We start from the raw sequence: 18103 nt of genomic DNA, 5'->3' as shown, positions 1-18103 counted from the left end.
CCCTTCACCTTAAACCTATGTCCTCTGGTCCTCGATTCCCCTGCTCTGGGCAAGAGATTCTGTGCATCTACCCAATCTATTCCTCTCATGGTTACTGTATCAATGTGGTTAAAGAAAAAAACAGCCTGTTGGTTTCACCTTACAGTTGTCTGTACTCCTCCTTATGGCATGTTGCATTAAATATGAATCATAAATTCATGATTCCCATATTATCATAGGCTGGCAGAACTTTTGAATGGATGGGTAAATGGATAGTTGAAAATCAATGGGCATAGCTCAATCAAACTTACAGGTAGGTGTTGGTTAGTTCAGCACAATATGAAACACACATCTTATTGTAAGCTTCAAAAAGTTGTGATAACTTAACAACACATATAAAACAGCTACATCAAGTTTATCAAAAGAGCATGTCTGGACCTAATTATCTTTGCTATTTACAATACCTACTTTAGTGTAATCTTCAAATTTACTAATCATGCCTGGTACATTCTCATCCAAGTTATTGATAGAGATGACAAACAGCAATGGGCCCAGCACCGAACCCTGAGGCATGCCACTAATCACAGGCCCCCAGTCTGCAAAGCAACCTTCCACCATCACCCACTGCTTCCATCCATGAAGCCAATTTTCTATCCAGTCAGCTACCGTAGCTTTCCTTGGATCTCATGCGATCTAACCTTCAAGAACAGCCTACCATGCAGAATATTGTCGAATGCCTTGCTGAAATCCATATAGCACCATCAACAGTGCTGCCCTCATCAACCTTTTTAGTCACATCTTCAAAAAAACTCAATCAGATTTGTGAGACATAATCAAAACCATGCAAAACCATGCTGACTATTCCAAATCAACCCCTAAATGCATGTATATCTTATCCCTCAGAATACTCTCTTGTAACTTTCCAACCAACTTTCCATCTCTTCACTCCAAAAGTCTCATGCCTTCTGTTTTGTAAACATAACCAGTTATATCCTCCCCACAAACTTTTGAGGTCTGAGCATCTAGGGTTGGCAAGAGCTATGTCCCTCCAGTTTTTCAATAACAGGAGCAAGATAACTAAATTTTCTGTCTTTAGCAGTTGGGTCCTTTCGACCTCTGATCCTCTCAGAGACTTCCTGTGGAATATTTAGACAGTGCTTCCAACCAATTGCTGATTATTTCTTATCTCGAAATGGGCGGTTATTTTGAATAATTTATACTTCAAAAAAGCAAAACACCTAAAATGTTGCATCACAGGAAATAGAAAGCAAAGAGATAGTAGACCATTTGATTGTTCAAGTCTGCTCCACCATTTGATATGGCTGATCATTTTAATGTAATAGCCTGTTGTTGCTTTCTCTCCAAGTCCCATGATCCATTAAGCTCTGAGAACTTTAGCCAATTCTTTCCTGCATATGATTTCGCTTGAGCTACTTTCTGTAGTAGAAGAATCCATGGGTAAACATTAATTAAAATAGGTTTCTCTCCCATAGCGCAAAGCAGCGTGGTTTACAATGCACCAGATTTTCTTTACCAATTTATCTCCATTTACTTAAACCTTAGGCATATTGATTTCTTGGGGATTTGCAACAAAGTGCTAAAGATATTTACAGATCAGAAGCAGTAACTCAGCTTCACCTGTCTCTGCTTGTGTTTGTTTCATTTGAGTCTCATCCAACCCAATTAACATTTCATTATATCCTTTCTCCAACATGTTTAGTTTAGTTTAGTTTAAATCAGTTTAGCTTAGAGATACAGTGCGAAAATATGCCCTTTGGCCTACCTTGTCCACACCAGCCAGCGATCCCCGCCCATTAACACTACTCCAGGGATCATTTGCAATTATACCAAACCAATTTGACAATGTGAAGCAGCTTTTGGAAGTCATCACATCAGAAATGGATAAATTAAAACAGTAGTTTGATGTCAACAAATTGTTTCTAAATTTAAGCAAAACAAAGATTATGCTATTTGGAAAACATAAAATAAACCCTCAAGTACAATTGAAAATAGATAACATAAATATAGAAAGAGTAGATGAAAATAAATTTCTTTGTGTGAGCTTAGACCACATTCAATTTAAAAAGATGTACAAAAACACTTGTTTAAAAGGATATTGGGATGAGGATGGGTGATTGTGATATTTGTTATACTGATTGTATTGGGAAGGGTGATTATAGGGTGATGGGTTGTATATATGACAAAGATACTGTATAGTATATGAGGGTTTTTTCTTTTCTTTTTTTTTTTTTCTTTTGTGTATGGCTTTGTAAATATTTGATTAGTGTTCAAATGTAAATAATTTGGTGTACATATAGTGGCTGGTGTACATATGGTGTACATATAGCTGCTAAATTTGTATAAGATAACTACAAGCAGTTGAATAAGGGGTGGGAATTAATAAGCTTTGGCTTCTTCCTGCTCCTTTTCGGACACATATGATTTCATTTATTTATAGATATTGTTTATGACACTTTATAAATATTTTTGTTTTGTTTTTTTGTATGCTGTTTAACATTTGCTTTTTATTCTTTTATTCTGTCCGAAATAAATATCTTTAAAAATCTTGTTTTTAATTCTAAATAAATAAATAAATAAATAAATAAGAAAATTAACCTACAAAAGTACATCTTTTGAGTGTGGGAGGAAGCCGAAGTTCTCGGAGAAAACCCACGCACGTCACAGGGAGAACATAGAAACTCTATACAGACAAACACCCGCAGCCAGGATCGAAACTGTGTCTCTGATGTTATAAGCTCTGTAAGACAGCAACTCAACCGTTGTGCCACCGCGCCACCCAAAAGTGCCGATCTGTTTCTTTGAATATAGCAATGCTATTTGCCTTAACTGCTTCAATCAGGAGCAAATGATGTTAAAAAAAAAATGACACTTAATACATGTTCTCAAGAGATGCTGCCTGACCCGCTAATTACTTCAGCACTTTGTGTTCTTTTTTTTGTAAAACTAGTGTCTCTGGATTTATTAGTGACTATAAAATTACTATCAAATTACTAATTTCTTCAAGTGAACATAGCTACATCTACATAACCATACATTTTCAGAATCTAGAAAAGAATTATCGGATCACTTTTCAGACTTCCATTTCCTTCCAAGGGATGATTGGGTTAACATACCAATTGGGTTGGGTTAACATACCAATGATTGGGTTAACATACCAAGCTTTTGAATCTATGGAATTCATTGTCACAGGCAGCTATGAAAGCCAAGTCATTGGGTACTGTTAAGACAGATTTGTGATTAGTAAGGGTATCAAGAGTTATGGGGAACAGGCAGGAGAATGGGGTTAGGGAAAGATCAGCCATGCTTGAATGACAGAGGACTTGATGAGCCAAATAGCTTAATTCTGCTCCTATGGCTTATGAACATGAATCTTCCGATGAGTATCTTCTTCTTCTTAGGCCCCATTTGGTCATGGCTGACCATGGGTGTCACCAGGGTGCTATTCCCTATATGGAGGATGCATGACTTTGTTTAACGTGGGGAGACTGGTGCACAGACAGCCTCCCCACCGTCCTAGACAGATCTGGGTCAGGATCCAGTAGCATGGAATCCAAGATAATCGGAGACCCTTTTCTGCTGCAGCCTTCATCCGCCTTCCCAGCCATTGTGACACTCCACTAAGGTCAGCCATTATCCTCCGCCTGTTCCACCATTAAATCCAGTACCTCACCCTCAACCTTATCGCCATGGGTGGCCCTACCAACAGCATGGCTCCAGAAGGCTTCGCTCTCAGGATCTCAGGTCCACACAAGCTTCTCCACCACGACAAGGTGACAATCCACAGAGATGACATAACCTAACAGTTTTGATATCATTTTGTTTTAGACAATGCCTCTGAGAAAAATTATATATATATTTTAATAATGTTTCTTCATATAGAATGAGAGTTAGAAAATATGCCCTTTTCAAAGTGTTACAGAAGTTTAACACAGTTTATCTGACTATTTTTCCAGAATTGAACAAGTGTTTATCTTGCTTTACTTTTTAGTCTTATTCACCTACACTTAGTAATTTATGTATCCATTTAATAACCCTGTTTCTGTATCTCTACCTCATTTTGATATTTGTTTTCCCAGAACCTTCAACCTTATTATTTTTCCAAACATTTATATTTGCCGGCTTTTGCCAGCTGCATGAGAAATGCTAATCTCTTAATTTTCTGTATAATTGCAGCCGCAAACATACTGCCATCTGTGAGATTTGGAATTGCACTTTCAACTTTATTCATTCACAGAAAATGGACATAATTGGCTTTGCCAGCATTTATTGTCCTTGAGCTGAGGTGACAATTAAACAGCAACCAGATTGATTTCCTGGAGTCACAAACAGGCCAGAGCAAATAAGGATGGAAGATTTCCTTTGCTGATCCCATTAGTGAACAAAGTGAACTAATGACATTTCTCATCACTGCATCTCCTACACCTCACCCGTTCTTGGCTATCTGCCTTTTTTATTTCAATGAGCTTCAATTTCACCAGCAGTTATGTTTGGCTCCAAATCATGTCTAAATGGTTAATTCTTCACCTACTAATCACACAACTACCCTGCTACCATGTCCCAGTTCATTTACTGATTCACATTTTGTGATCATCGGTCTGCAGGCCAGTGTATACTTCACCTTGGTCCCACTGAGAATGTAGGGTGGGGAGGGGGTTTGCATTGCACCTACCTAAATCAATCATATCATCTATGCTATAAAGCGGCTAAACAATGTCTCGGATGTAGATTTTCAAGACTTTGATCCAGTCAAGTTCAGATTGGTCTAATCAGTGGAGACACAAAACTGCAGATGCTGGGATCATGAGAAAAGCACAAAATGCTGGAGGACATCAGTGAAGGAATGGACAGATGACGTTTTGGGTTGGGCCCCTTCTTCAGTCTGAGTTCTTTCAGCATTTTACGTATAGGTTTAATCACCCATCTCTATACATATCATAATACTATAGACTAGATATCATGGTCTTACTCGGGGAAGAGTGGCCAACAACAACCTAAGGGTGAATTATACCTTTAAAGTACATATCACTATAGAATGCACTTGAAGTAGAATTAAATATGTATTCTGGCGAAATAGAAATGTGTAAAATCTCAGACTTGTTTTCCTACTCCTGACAAAGTGCTTGGCGCAATACTGACACTGTTGACAATCTCACCCATCTTTGGCCACACCATTGTACCATGGCCCTGCCAGTAAAACATGACATGTCCCTCTTTGCTTCATTTCCTGCACCAGCTGCTCAGTGGCCTCATTATCAATGCAGGGTGCCTCTTATGTACATCTTGCTTACATCCTGAATGTTTGGATGCTTACTTAATGCCAATTTCCTGCCAATTGCAAACTTGTCCACTGGCACAGAAGCACTCCAGGATATTTCTTCACCTTCTGTGAGTTTTTAAAATGTTAACCAACCTTCTAAATATACCCAGGGATAGTTTTGTCCAGCTGTCATCAGGTGACTCAACCATCCTACCATCAACTAGAGAGCAGTCTTGAACTACTGCACTATCTGCATCAATTGGGACCCTCAGACTATCTTTGTTCGGACATTACTGACTTTATCTTGCACTAAACGTTATTCACATTATTCCCTTTATAATGTATCTGTGAATGGCTCGATTGTAATCATGTATTGTCTTTCTGCTGACTGGTTTGCACGCAACAAAAGTTTTTCACTGTATCTCAGTAGACGTAACAATAAACTAAACTCAGTGTGATGGTTCAATGGAGACTTTACCAAGACTCCTAGGTGATCCTGCCCCTTGCTTAAAGATGAATTGTACATCTTTGGGCCACCAACATTGCACCAAACAGGAATTGTCAATGGTTCCCTACAAATTACCCAGGAGTGTAAATAAAGCCTAAGATAAAATCCAACACACATACTGGTAGAGATGAAGTGCCATTTTTGTGTGTGCCATCCATGCATTGAACTAATTTCCCTGAGACATGGGGAAATCAAAGGCTATTTTGGCCAAATTATGGCACTATGTTGAACCCCAGTTCCCAATGCCTTGTGAAATGCAATGCTAATGTTTCCAAATTATTGTATTACAGGGAAGGGTGATCTAATAGGTGCAAATCTTGCAGGCAAAGATCAAGTTATCAAAACCAGCGCTGATGTGAAAGCTCTAACCTACTGTGATCTACAATGTATTGATCTGAAAGGTCTCTATGAAGTGTTGGACTTGTACCCAGAATACTCCCATAAATTCAAGGATGACATTCATCACAATCTCACATACAACCTCAGAGATGCTCATGAAGGCAATGTAAGTATAGTGATTATGGTCACTCTATTTATTGCAGCACTACCAAAATAATGCAAATTTATATTACTCATTTACTTTTAAATTACTAATGTTTTAAAACATTTAATAATTGTTTTGTGTACTATCGGGGTAGCTTCCCCATACTAATATGTAGATATTATATTTGCATATATATATAAGGGTTTGAAATGCACGTCTAACTTTAGCACAAAAGCTAATGTCTAACTTTAGCACAAAAGCTGTGGCTTTTCCACTGTGTGAGTGCAATCACAAATACGAATGTTTGTATTCTCCTTCTTTTAGAAGCAGTTGCATTTGAATTGACTGAAAATTGAATTTGTTATTAATGCTCATTCATAGATTTGATATGAATTGTAAAATGGGAGATGGTAATTATTATTTATCCAGAAGGCCCTTCTTCCTGGATATTCTCACGCCAAGACAAATTAGTTCACTATTCTCCTCGTTCTGGCAGAGCCTGCACGTTTTAATTCTAATGGTCTTCAAAGCCAGCACAGTGGTGCAGCAGTAGAGATGCTGCCAAATGCCCCTGTCCCACTTAGGAAACCTGAACGGAAACTTCTGGAGACTTTGCAGCTCACCCAAGGTTTCCGTGCAGTTCCCAGAGGTTGCAGGTGGTTGCCAGAGGTTACAGGTAGTGGAAGCAGGTAGTGGAAACAGGTTGGGAGACTGACTAAAACCTCCGGGAACCGCATGGAAACCTTGGGTGCGGCGCAAAATCTCCAGAGGTTTCCGTTCAGGTTTCCTAAGTGGGACAGGGGTATTACAGCGCCAGAGACCCAGGTTCGATCCAGACCACGGGTGCTGTCTGCACAGAGTTTGCAGAGTTTGTACGTTTTCCTTGTGACCGCTTGGGTCTTCTCCTGGTGTTCCAGTTTCTTCCCACATTCCAAAGAAATGCAGGTTGGTAGGTTAATTGGCTTCTGTCAATTGTCCTTAGTGTGTAGGATTAAACTGGTGTATGGGCGATCGTTGGTTGGCGTGGACTCCTTGGGCTGAAGGACCTGTTTCTATGTTGTATCTCTAAAGTAAACTAAATTAAAAAGCAAATTAACAAGCTGATTTTCCTGTTCATTGCACCAATTTGAATCTAGGCAGATGGCCAGGGCAGGGAATCAGTGGGAGTCAGTCAAATATCTGTATTGTATTGTATTGTATTGTATTCAAATTTATTGTCATTGTCTCAATTTGAGACAACGAAATGAATTTCCCTTACAGGCAGTATCATAAAAAATATATTAAAAATTAATAAATAAATAATAAAACATATTAAAAATAAAATTGAAATTGAATTTTAAAAAAAGCACAAACACAGAAAGTCCACGACACAACATAACATAAATGGCACCAAGGTGAGGATGGCACCATAGTCCAGCCAACCTCCCCTTCGTGTTCATCCGTGGTCAGGGCCTTCCAAGCACCCGCAGTCGCCGCCCCGGGTGGCCCGATGTTCAGGCCCTCACGCCGGGCTGGTGGAACGCCGACGCCGAACCCCGACGGTGAGCATCCTCCTCCTCAGCGGCCCGGACCTCCTGATCAGCCGCCTCCCGCTGCCGGAGTCTGCAGCTCCTGAGTCCGCAGGCCGAGCCGGGCAGAGTCACAGGACCCCGCGCTGTCCATCTGCTGGCCCATATCCAGCCAATACAATTCAGTGATACAGCATAGAATTATTAAGGGTCTATCCCACTTTCCCGAGTCATTCACAAATTCCCCTGAGTTATTCACAAATTCTCCCGAGTTTTCAAACTCGCAGAATGTTCGTAACGAGTCTGTAGGAGGCCGTAGGAGTCCCTGGATATATCCTAGCGGCTCGTTATGCCAGCCGTAGGTACTCGGAGCATCAGGTAAGTCGGGACGTTTTTTCAGTCTGATGAAAAATATCCACGAGTAAGAAAATAGCCCCGAGTACCTACGGCTGGTATAACGAGCCGCTACGATATATCGACGAACTCCTACAGACTCGTTACGAACATTCTGCGTGTTTGAAAACTCGGAAGAATTCATGAATAACTCGGGAAAGTTGGACAGGCCCTTAAATAGTACAGCACAGGAACAGGTCCTTTGGCCCACAATGTCCATGCCATACCTGGTGCTGTTAAACTGATCTCATCTCCTTGCACATAATCCCTCCATTCCATGCACATCCATGTGCCCATTTAGACATAGAAACATAGAAATTAGGTGCAGGAGTAGGCCATTCGGCCCTTCACTGCAGTTGTACAGGGTCTTGGTGAGACCACACCTGGAGTATTGCGTACAGTTTTGGTCTCCAAATCTGAGGAAGGACATTATTGCCATAGAGGGAGTGCAGAGAAGGTTCACCAGACTGATTCCTGGAATGTCAGGACTGTCTTATGAAGAAAGACTGGATAGACTTGGTTTATACTCTCTAGAGTTTAGGAGATTGAGAGGGGATCTTATAGAAACTTACAAAATTCTTAAGAGGTTGGACAGGCTAGATGCAGGAAGATTGCTCCCGATGTTGGGGAAGTCCAGGACAAGGGCTCACAGCTTAAGGATAAGGGGGAAATCCTTTAAAACCGAAATTAGAGAACTTTTTTTCACCGAGAGAGTGGTGAATCTCTGGAACTCTCTGCCGCAGAGGGTAGTCGAGGCCAGTTCATTGGCTATATTTAAGAGGGAGTTAGATGTGGCCCTTGTGGCTAAGGGGATCAGAGGGTATGGAGAGAAGGCAGGTACGGGATACTGAGTTGGATGATCAGCCATGATCATATTGAATGGCGGTGCAGGCTCGAAGGGCTGAATGGCCTACTCCTGCACCTAATTTCTATGTTTCTATGTTTCGATGTTAACACTATCCTGCACACACTAGGAATAATTTACACATACACCAAGCCAATCATCCTACTAACCTGTACATTTTTGGAGTGTAGGAGGAAACCGAAGATCTCAGAGAAATATGCAAGTTACGGGAAGAATGTACAAACTCCGTACAGACAGACAAGGATTGAAACTGGGTCTCCGGTGCTGCAAGCGCTGTAAGGCAGAAACTCTACGGCTGCGCCACCGTGGCTGGCCATGGAGTTGTGCGATGTGGATCTATTATGCTGTTATTTTAATGAGAAAGATAGACACAAAATGCTGGGGTAACTCAGCAGGTCAGGCAGCATCTCTGGAGAAAATGGATAGGTGATGTTTTGGGTCCGGGCCTTCCTTCAGTCTGATTGCGGGGAAGCGGGGATCACTGGCAGCAAGATAATACCAAGACAAATAGAGGTCAGCAATACATGACCTCAGTCTGTCAGAACTCCTGTTGGAGAGGAGTTATTTTAATCCTGTTACTTCAACCCTGTTAGTCAACTATAGGGCAGGAGTTCAATCAGGGACAATGTCATTTATAACCATATAACCGTATAACAATTACAGCACGGAAAAAGGCCATCTCAGCCCTTCTAGTCCGTGCCGAACACGTATTATTCTCCCCTAGTCCCGTCTACCTGCACTCAGACCCTAACCCTCCATTCCTTTCCCGTCCATATAACTATCCAATTTATTTTTAAATGATAAAATCGAACCTGCCTCCACCACCTTCACTGGAAGCTCATTCCACACAGCTACCACACTCTGAGTAAAGAAATTCCCCCTCATGTTACCCCTAAACTTCTGTCCATTAATTCTCAAGTCATGTCCTCTTGTTTGAATCTTCCCTACTCTCAGTGGGAAAAGCTTATCCACGTCAACTCTATCTATCCCTCTCATCATTTTAAAACTTCTATCAAGTCCCCCCTTAACCTTCTGCGCTCCAAAGAATAAAGACCTAACTTGTTCAACCTTTCTCTGTAACTTAGTTGCTGAAACCCAGGCAACATTCTAGTAAATCTCCTCTGTACTCTCTGTAGTTTGTTGACATCCTTTTTATAATTAGGGAACCAAAATTGCACACCATACTCCAGAATTGGCCTCACCAATGCCTTGTACAATTACATCCCAACTTCTATACTCAATGCTCTGATTTATAAAGGCCAGCACACCAAAAGCTTTCTTTACCACCCTATCTACATGAGATTCCACCTTCAGGGAACTGTGCACAGTTATTCCTAGATCCCTCTGTTCAACTGCATTCCTCAATTCACTACCATTTACCATGAACGTCCTATTTTGATTTGTCCTGCCAAGATGTAGCACCTCACACTTATCAGCATTAAACTCCATCTGCCATCTTTCAGCCCACTCTTCCAACTGGCCTAAATCTCTCTGTAGACTTTGAAAATCTACTTCATTATCCACATAACCACCTATCTTAGCATCATCTGCATACTTACTAATCCAATTTACCACACCACCATCATCATTGATGTATATGACAAGCAACAGTGGACCCAACACATATCCCTGTGGCACCCCACTAGTCACTGGCCTCCAACCTGACAAACAGCCATCCACCATTACTCTCGGACCATCTCCCATTCAGCCACTGTTGAATCCATCTTGTTACTCCACCATTAATACCCAACAATTGAACCTTCTTAACCAGCCTTCCATGAGGAACCTTGTCAAAGGCCTTACTGAAGTCCATATATACAACATTCACTACTTTACCCTCAACAATTTCCCGACTAACCTCTTCAAAAAATTCAAGAAGATTAATCAAACATGACCTTCCAGGCACACATCCATGTTGACTGTTCCTAATCAGACCCTCTTTATCCAGATGCTTATATATATTATCTCTAAGTATCCTTTCCATTAATTTGCTCACCACTGACGTCAAACTAACAGGTCTATAATTGCTAGGTTTACTCTTAGAACCATTTTAAACAATGGAACAACATGCGCAGTACGCCAATCCTCCCTTACCTCACATAATTCAATATCCTTCTCCTTGATGAATACCGAAGAAAAGAAATTGTTCAATATCTCCCCCATCTCTTTTGGCTCAGCAGATAGCTGTCCACTCTGACTCTCTAATGGACCAATTTTATCCCTCGTTATCCTTTTGCTATTAATATAGCTGTAGAAACCCTTTGGATTTACTTTCACCCTACTTGCATTTAGAAAGTGGTGAAATCATTGGACAAAGTCAGCATGGATTTACGAAAGGTAAATCATGTCTGACGAATCTTATAGAATTTTTTCGAGGATGTAACTAGTAGCGTGGATAGGGAGAACCAGTGGATGTGGTTTATCTGGACTTCCAGAAGGCTTTCGACAAGGTCCCACATAAGAGATTAGTATACAAACTTAAAGCACATGGCATTGGGGGTTCAGTATTGATGTGGATAGAGAACTGGCTGGCAAACAGGAAGCAAAGAGTAGGAGTAAACGGGTCCTTTTCACAATGGCAGGCAGTGACTAGTGGGGTACCGCAAGGCTCAGTACTGGGACCCCAGCTATTTACAATATATATTAATGATCTGGATGAGGGAATTGAAGGCAATATCTCCAAGTTTGCGGATGACACTAAGCTGGGGGGCAGTGTTAGGTGTGAGGAGGATGCTAGGAGACTGCAAGGTGACTTGGATAGGCTGGGTGAGTGGGCAAATGTTTGGCAGATGCAGTTTAATGTGGATAAATGTGAGGTTATCCATTTTGGTGGCAAAAACGGGAAAGCAGATTATTATCTAAACGGTGGCCGATGGGGGAAGGGGGAGATGCAGCGAGACCTGGGTGTCATGGTACACCAGTCATTGAAGGTAGGCATGCAGGTGCAGCAGGCAGTAAAGAAAGCGAATGGCATGTTGGCTTTCATAGCAAGAGGATTTGAGTATAGGAGCAGGGAGGTTCTACTGCAGTTGTATAGGGTCTTGGTGAGACCACACCTGGAGTATTGCGTGCAGTTTTGGTCTCCAAATCTGAGGAAGGACATTATTGCCATAGAGGGAGTGCAGAGAAGGTTCACCAGACTGATTCCTGGGATGTCAGGACTGTCTTATGAAGAAAGACTGGATAGACTTGGTTTATACTCTCTAGAGTTTAGGAGATTGAGAGGGGATCTTATAGAAACTTACAAAATTCTTAAGGGGTTGGACAGGCTAGATGCAGGAAGATTGTTTCCGATTCAGATTCAGATTCAATTTTAATTGTCATTGTCAGTGTACAGTACAGAGACAACGAAATGCATTTAGCATCTCCTTTGAAGAGCGAGATAGCAAACGATTTTGAATAAAAAAAATAATAATAATAATAATAAGTGTCCGTGGGGGGGGTGATTGGCAGTCACCGAGGTACGTTGTTTAGTAGAGTGACAGCGGCCGGAAAGAAGCTGTTCCTCGACCTGCTGGTTCGGCAACGGAGAGACCTGTAGCGCCTCCCGGATGGTAGGAGGGTAAACAGTCCATGGTTGGGGTGAGAGCAGTCCTTGGCGATGCTGAGCGCCCTCCGCAGACAGCGCTTGCTTTGGACAGACTCAATGGAGGGGAGCGTGGAACCGGTGATGCGTTGGGCAATTTTCACCACCCTCTGCAATGCCTTCCGGTCGGAGACAGAGCAGTTGCCATACCATACTGTGATGCAGTTCGTAAGGATGCTCTCGATGGTGCAGCGGTAGAAGTTCACCAGGATCTGAGGAGACAGATGGACCTTCTTCAGTCTTCTCAGGAAGAAGAGATGCTGATGAGCCTTCTTGATCAGAGTAGAGGTATTGTGGGTCCAAGAGAGGCCTTTCTCCAATCAAAATCTCAACCCTAGGTCCAGTTCTGACCCTCTCCATAATTATATTGAAACTAATGGTATTGTGATCACTGGATCCGAACTGTTCCCCAACACATACCTCTGCCACCTGACCCGTCTCATTTCCTAACAGGAGGTCCAGTCTAGTAGGTACCTCTATGTATTGCTGCAAAAAACTATCCTGCACACATTTTACAAGCTCCAAACCATCAAGCCCATTTACAGAATGTGTTTCCCAGTCTATGTGTGGAAAATTGAAATCTCCCACAATCACTTGTGCTTACTACTAATATCTGCGATCTCCTTACATATTTGCTCTTCCAATTCTCGCTCCCCATTTGGCGATGTTGCGATGTTGGGGAAGTCCAGGACAAGGGGTCACAGCTTAAGGATAAGGGGGAAATCCTTTAAAACCGAGATGAGGAGAAACTTTTTTCACACAGAGAGTGGTGAATCTCTGGAACTCTCTGCCACAGAGGGTAGTTGAGGCCAGTTCATTGGCTATATTTAAGAGGGAGTTAGATGTGGCCCTTGTGGCCAAGGGGATCAGAGGGTATGGAGAAAAGGCAGGTACGGGATACTGAGTTGGATGATCAGCCATGATCATATTAAATGGCGGTGCAGGCTCGAAGGGCCGAATGGCCTACTCCTGCACCTAATTTCTATGTTTCTATGTTTGCCAAAGCAACCTCATATCTTCTTTTAACTTTTCTAATTTCTTTCTTAAGATTATTTTTACAATTCTGTTTCTCTCTGTATTTCCGAACCAAGTGTCCAATTTCCCTTGAAAACCATGGCTCTTTCCAATTTTTACTATTTCCTTTAAACCGAACAGGGACATAAAGATTCTGTACTCTTAAAATTTCACCTTTAAATGTCCCCCATTTCTCTTCCACATCTTTCCCATAAAACAAAATGTCCCAATTCACCCCTTTTAAATCCTTTCGCATCTCCTCAAAGTTAGCCTTTCTCCAATCAAAATCTCAACCCTAGGTCCAGTTCTGACCCTCTCCATAATTATATTGAAACTAATGGTATTGTGATCACTGGATCCGAACTGTTCCCCAACACATACCTCTGCCACCTGACCCGTCTCATTTCCTAACAGGAGGTCCAGTCTAGTAGGTACCTCTATGTATTGCTGCAAAAAACTATCCTGCACACATTTTACAAGCTCCAAACCATCAAGCCCATTTACAGAATGTGTTTCCCAGTCTATGTGTGGAAAATTGAAATCTCCCACAATCACTTGTGCTTACTACTAATATCTGCGATCTCCTTACATATTTGCTCTTCCAATTCTCGCTCCCCATTTGGCGATCTATAATACACCCCTATAAGTGTTGCTACCCCTTTCCCATTTATCAGTTCCACCCAAATAGCCTCCCTACACGAGCCCTCTAATCTATCCGGCCAAAGCACTGCTGTAATATCTTCCCTGACAAGCAATGCAACACCTCCACCTCTTGCCCCTCCAATTCTATCACACCTGAAGCAATGAAATCCTGGAATATTTAGTTTCCAATCACAGCCCTCCTGCAACCATGTTTCACTGATCGCCACAACATCATACTTCCAGGTGTCAATCCAGGCTCTAAGCTCATCCACCTTTCTTACAATGCTCCTAGCATTAAAATATACACATTTAAGAAACCCACCCCCTCTTATTCTCTGTTTATTGTCTTTTTCTTCTTTCTCATCTACATTTTGGGTCAGAGTGCTACCATTCTCTGCCTCCTGCTTCACACACTGACTGCTAGCTTTCCCAATTCGAGTCCCACTCCCCAACCATTCTAGTTTAAAGACTCCCCAGTAGCCTTTGCAAATCTCCCCGCCAGGATATTGGTCCCCCTCGAGTTCAAGTGCAACCCGTCCTTTCTGTACAGGTCGCACCTTCCCCAAAAGAGGTCCCAATGATCCAGAAACTTGAATCCATACCCACTGCACCAGTCCCTCAGCCACGCATTTATCCTCCACCTCGCTCCATTCCTACTCTCACCGTCGCGTGGCACAGGTAGTAATCCTGAGATTGTTACCTTAACGGTCCTTCTCCTTAACTCTCTTCCTAACTCCCCAAATTCTCCTTTCAGGACCTCTTCTCTTTTTCTACCTATGTCGTTGGTACCTATATGCACCACGACCTCAGGCTCCTCTCCCTCCCAGTTCAGGATATCTTGGACACGTTCAGACACATCCCTGACCCTGGCACCAGGGAGGCAAACTACCATCCGGGTCTCCTGACTGCGTCCACAGAATCGCCTATCTGACCCCCTGACTATAGAGTCCCCTATTACTAATGCCCTCCTCTTCTTTTCCTTACCCTTCTGAGCAACCGGACCGGTCTTTGTGCCGGAGGCCCGGCCGCTGTCGCTGCCCCCAGGTAGGCCGTCTCCCCCAACCGTACTCAAACATGAGTACTTATTTTCAAGGTGTACAGTCACCGAGGTACTCACCAATCCCTCCCTCTGCCCGTTGCCCTTCCTAACTGTGACCCAGTTGTCTGTCTCCCGTGGTCTTGGAGTGACCACCTCCCTGTAACTGCCCTCTATGACCTCCTCGCTCTCCCTGACCAGACAGAGGTCATCGAGTTGCTGCTCCAGGTTCCTAATACGGTCCCTTAGGAGCCCCATCTCGATGCACCTGGCGCAGATGTGGACGTCTGGAGGGCAATCAGACTCCATGACCTCCCACATCTGACATCCAGAACAGTAAACTGCCCTGGCCCTCATTCTTCCCCCTCTTATCCTGGATACAATACAAAGCCTTACCCGGGATACAAGCCAATCAGCTGCCTTCTCTAGTCCGTTCGACCAATCAGCGGCTTCCTCAAGCCCACTTAATTTGAAGTGTGATCTGCGAATGGAACGTTGCAGATTTTGGCTCCTCCTCCCTCACCAACGGCTCCTGGGCCTCTGTTGAAACAAGCCCCGCGATAGGTTTTTACACTCACTGCTCGGACGTCGCTCCTCCCTCACCAACAGCTCCTGGGCAATGTAAATTTAAAACATTTTATGTTTATCAGTCCAACAACCAATCAAGATTATGTGATGGGTGAAATCTTTCAACAGATTTAAGAGCCGTTATTATAAAGAATCAGTTCTGGGATTTGTCTATCTTAATGAGCTAATGTTAATCCAATTATAACAGCACAAAGGTGAAGTTGCCTAAAATAGGTGAGAAATAAATCAAGAAACAAGTCACTAGAAGTATAGCGGCAGGTATTCAAACTGCTGATCCATAACATTGAGCTGGTATTTACACTATTCAGAAAGATCTGTGGATAACAAAGGAGGTCAAGGAAATAGAGATACAAAAAACTGCAGATGCTAGAATCTTGAATTGGTGATCATTTTCCAATGTTCTATAGATTCTGGATCAGCATTTGGATAGCAGTAACAGGATCAATCCAACTCAGCATGGATTTACGAAGGGGAAATCTTGCTTTAATCTTCTGGAATTTTTTGAGGATGTAAGAAGTAAAATGGATAAGGGAGAGTCAGTGGATGTAGTGTAACAGGACTTTCAGAAAGCCTTTGATAAGGTCCCACACAGGAGATTAGTGGACAAAATTAGAGCACATGGTATTGGAGGTAGGGTATTGACATGGTTAGAAAATTGGTTGAAGACAGGAAATGGCAGGTAGTGGCTAGAGGGGTGCTGCAAGGCTCAGTGCTGGGACCGCAGCTATTTACAATATGTATTAAGGATTTAGATGAAGGAATTAAAAGTAACATTAGCAAATTTGCAGGTGACAAATTTTTACCCGAGGATGGGAAAGGAATGGAGGGTTATGGTCTGAATGCAGGTAGATGGGACTAGGGGAAAATAATTGTTCGGCACGTACTTGTAGGGCCGAGATGGCCTGTTTCCGTGCTGTAATTGTTATATGGTTATATGGTTATATGTCAGATTAGAAAAAGGGGAAGTGCAACGAGACCTGGGTGTCCTTGTACATCAGTCACTGAAAGTATGCATGTAGGTACAGCAGTCAGTGAAGAAAGCGAATGGCATGTTGGCCTTCATAACGGGAGGAGTTGAGTATAGGAGCAAAGAAGTCCTTCTGCAGTTGTACAGGGCCCGGGTGAGACCACACCTGAAGTATTGTGTGCAGTTTTGGTCTCTTAATTTGAGGAAGGACATTCGTGCTATTGAGGGAGTGCAGTGTAGGTTTACAAGGTTAATTCCCGGGATGACGGAACTGTCATATGATGAAAGAATGGAGCGACTGGGCTTGTATTCACTGGAATTTAGAAGAATGAGAGGGGATCTTTTTGAAACATATAAAATTATTGAGGGGTTGGACACACTAGATGCAGGAAACATGGTCCCGATGTTGGGGAAGTCCAGAACCAGGGGTCACAGTTTAAGAATAAAGGGTAGGCCATTTGGAACTGAGATGAGGAATTGTAAATTTGTGGAATTCTCTGCCTCAGAAGTCAGTGGAGGCCGATTCACTGGATGCATTCAAAAAATAATGAGTTCGAGCTCTTAGGGCTAGTGGAATCAAGGGATATGGGGAGAAGGCAGGAACAGGGTAGTGATTGTGGATGATCAGCCATGATTACATTGAATGGCGGTGCTGGCTTGATGGGCCAAATGGCCTACTCCTGCACCTATTTACTGTATCTGTGTATCAATGAATAAAATGCAAAATTTCTTGGGTAACTCAGTGAGTCAGACAGCATCTGTAGAGGGAATTGATATGCAACATTTCAGGTGGGGACCCTCCTTTGGACTCAAACGTAGCCATCCATTCCCTCCATGGATGCTGTCTGGCCCATTGAGTACTTTATGTTTAGGTCAAGGAAAATGTTAAACTGAAAAATAGGAGACACAGTGGTAAGGAATGGTGGTGGGCCAGCAGATTGGAAAGTTTTTAGAAGCCAGCACCAAAAGACTGAAGAGTTCATAAGAAGGGATTTTTTTTTTTGTAATCCAGAATTTGCAGTTCCTTGTGAATCAAGAATAATATTGTATTGTATTGTATTGTATTCAAATTTATTGTCATTGTCTGAATTTGAGACAACTTGAGACAAGAATAATAAAGTATTGGCTTATGTTCCAATGCATTAGTGAACGAGTGCTCTTCTAACTTAGCACAGGATCCAAGAGGCAATTATCCAGCAGTATTTCTGGGGATTTTCTGTAAGATTTGAACTTGGCACTAAGGCCATTGGCAGTG

The 18103-nt window shown here is 42.4% G+C and overlaps 1 protein-coding gene across 1 annotated transcript in view; it reads left to right on the top strand.

Annotated features, from left to right (window-relative positions):
* The window catches only part of kcnh8 (potassium voltage-gated channel, subfamily H (eag-related), member 8), a 104305-nt gene that overhangs the window by 37338 nt on the left and 48864 nt on the right, over positions 1-18103 (top strand). Inside the window, exon 3 of the mRNA XM_055656487.1 lies at positions 6056-6270. Within this exon, the coding sequence (XP_055512462.1) occupies positions 6056-6270 (215 nt within the window). The remainder of the gene's footprint in view (positions 1-6055; positions 6271-18103) is intronic.

The sequence above is a fragment of the Leucoraja erinacea genome, chromosome 2 (assembly GCF_028641065.1).
Source record: "Leucoraja erinacea ecotype New England chromosome 2, Leri_hhj_1, whole genome shotgun sequence".
Classification (NCBI taxonomy): domain Eukaryota; kingdom Metazoa; phylum Chordata; class Chondrichthyes; order Rajiformes; family Rajidae; genus Leucoraja; species Leucoraja erinaceus.
This window is presented reverse-complemented; position numbering and strand designations above follow the sequence as displayed.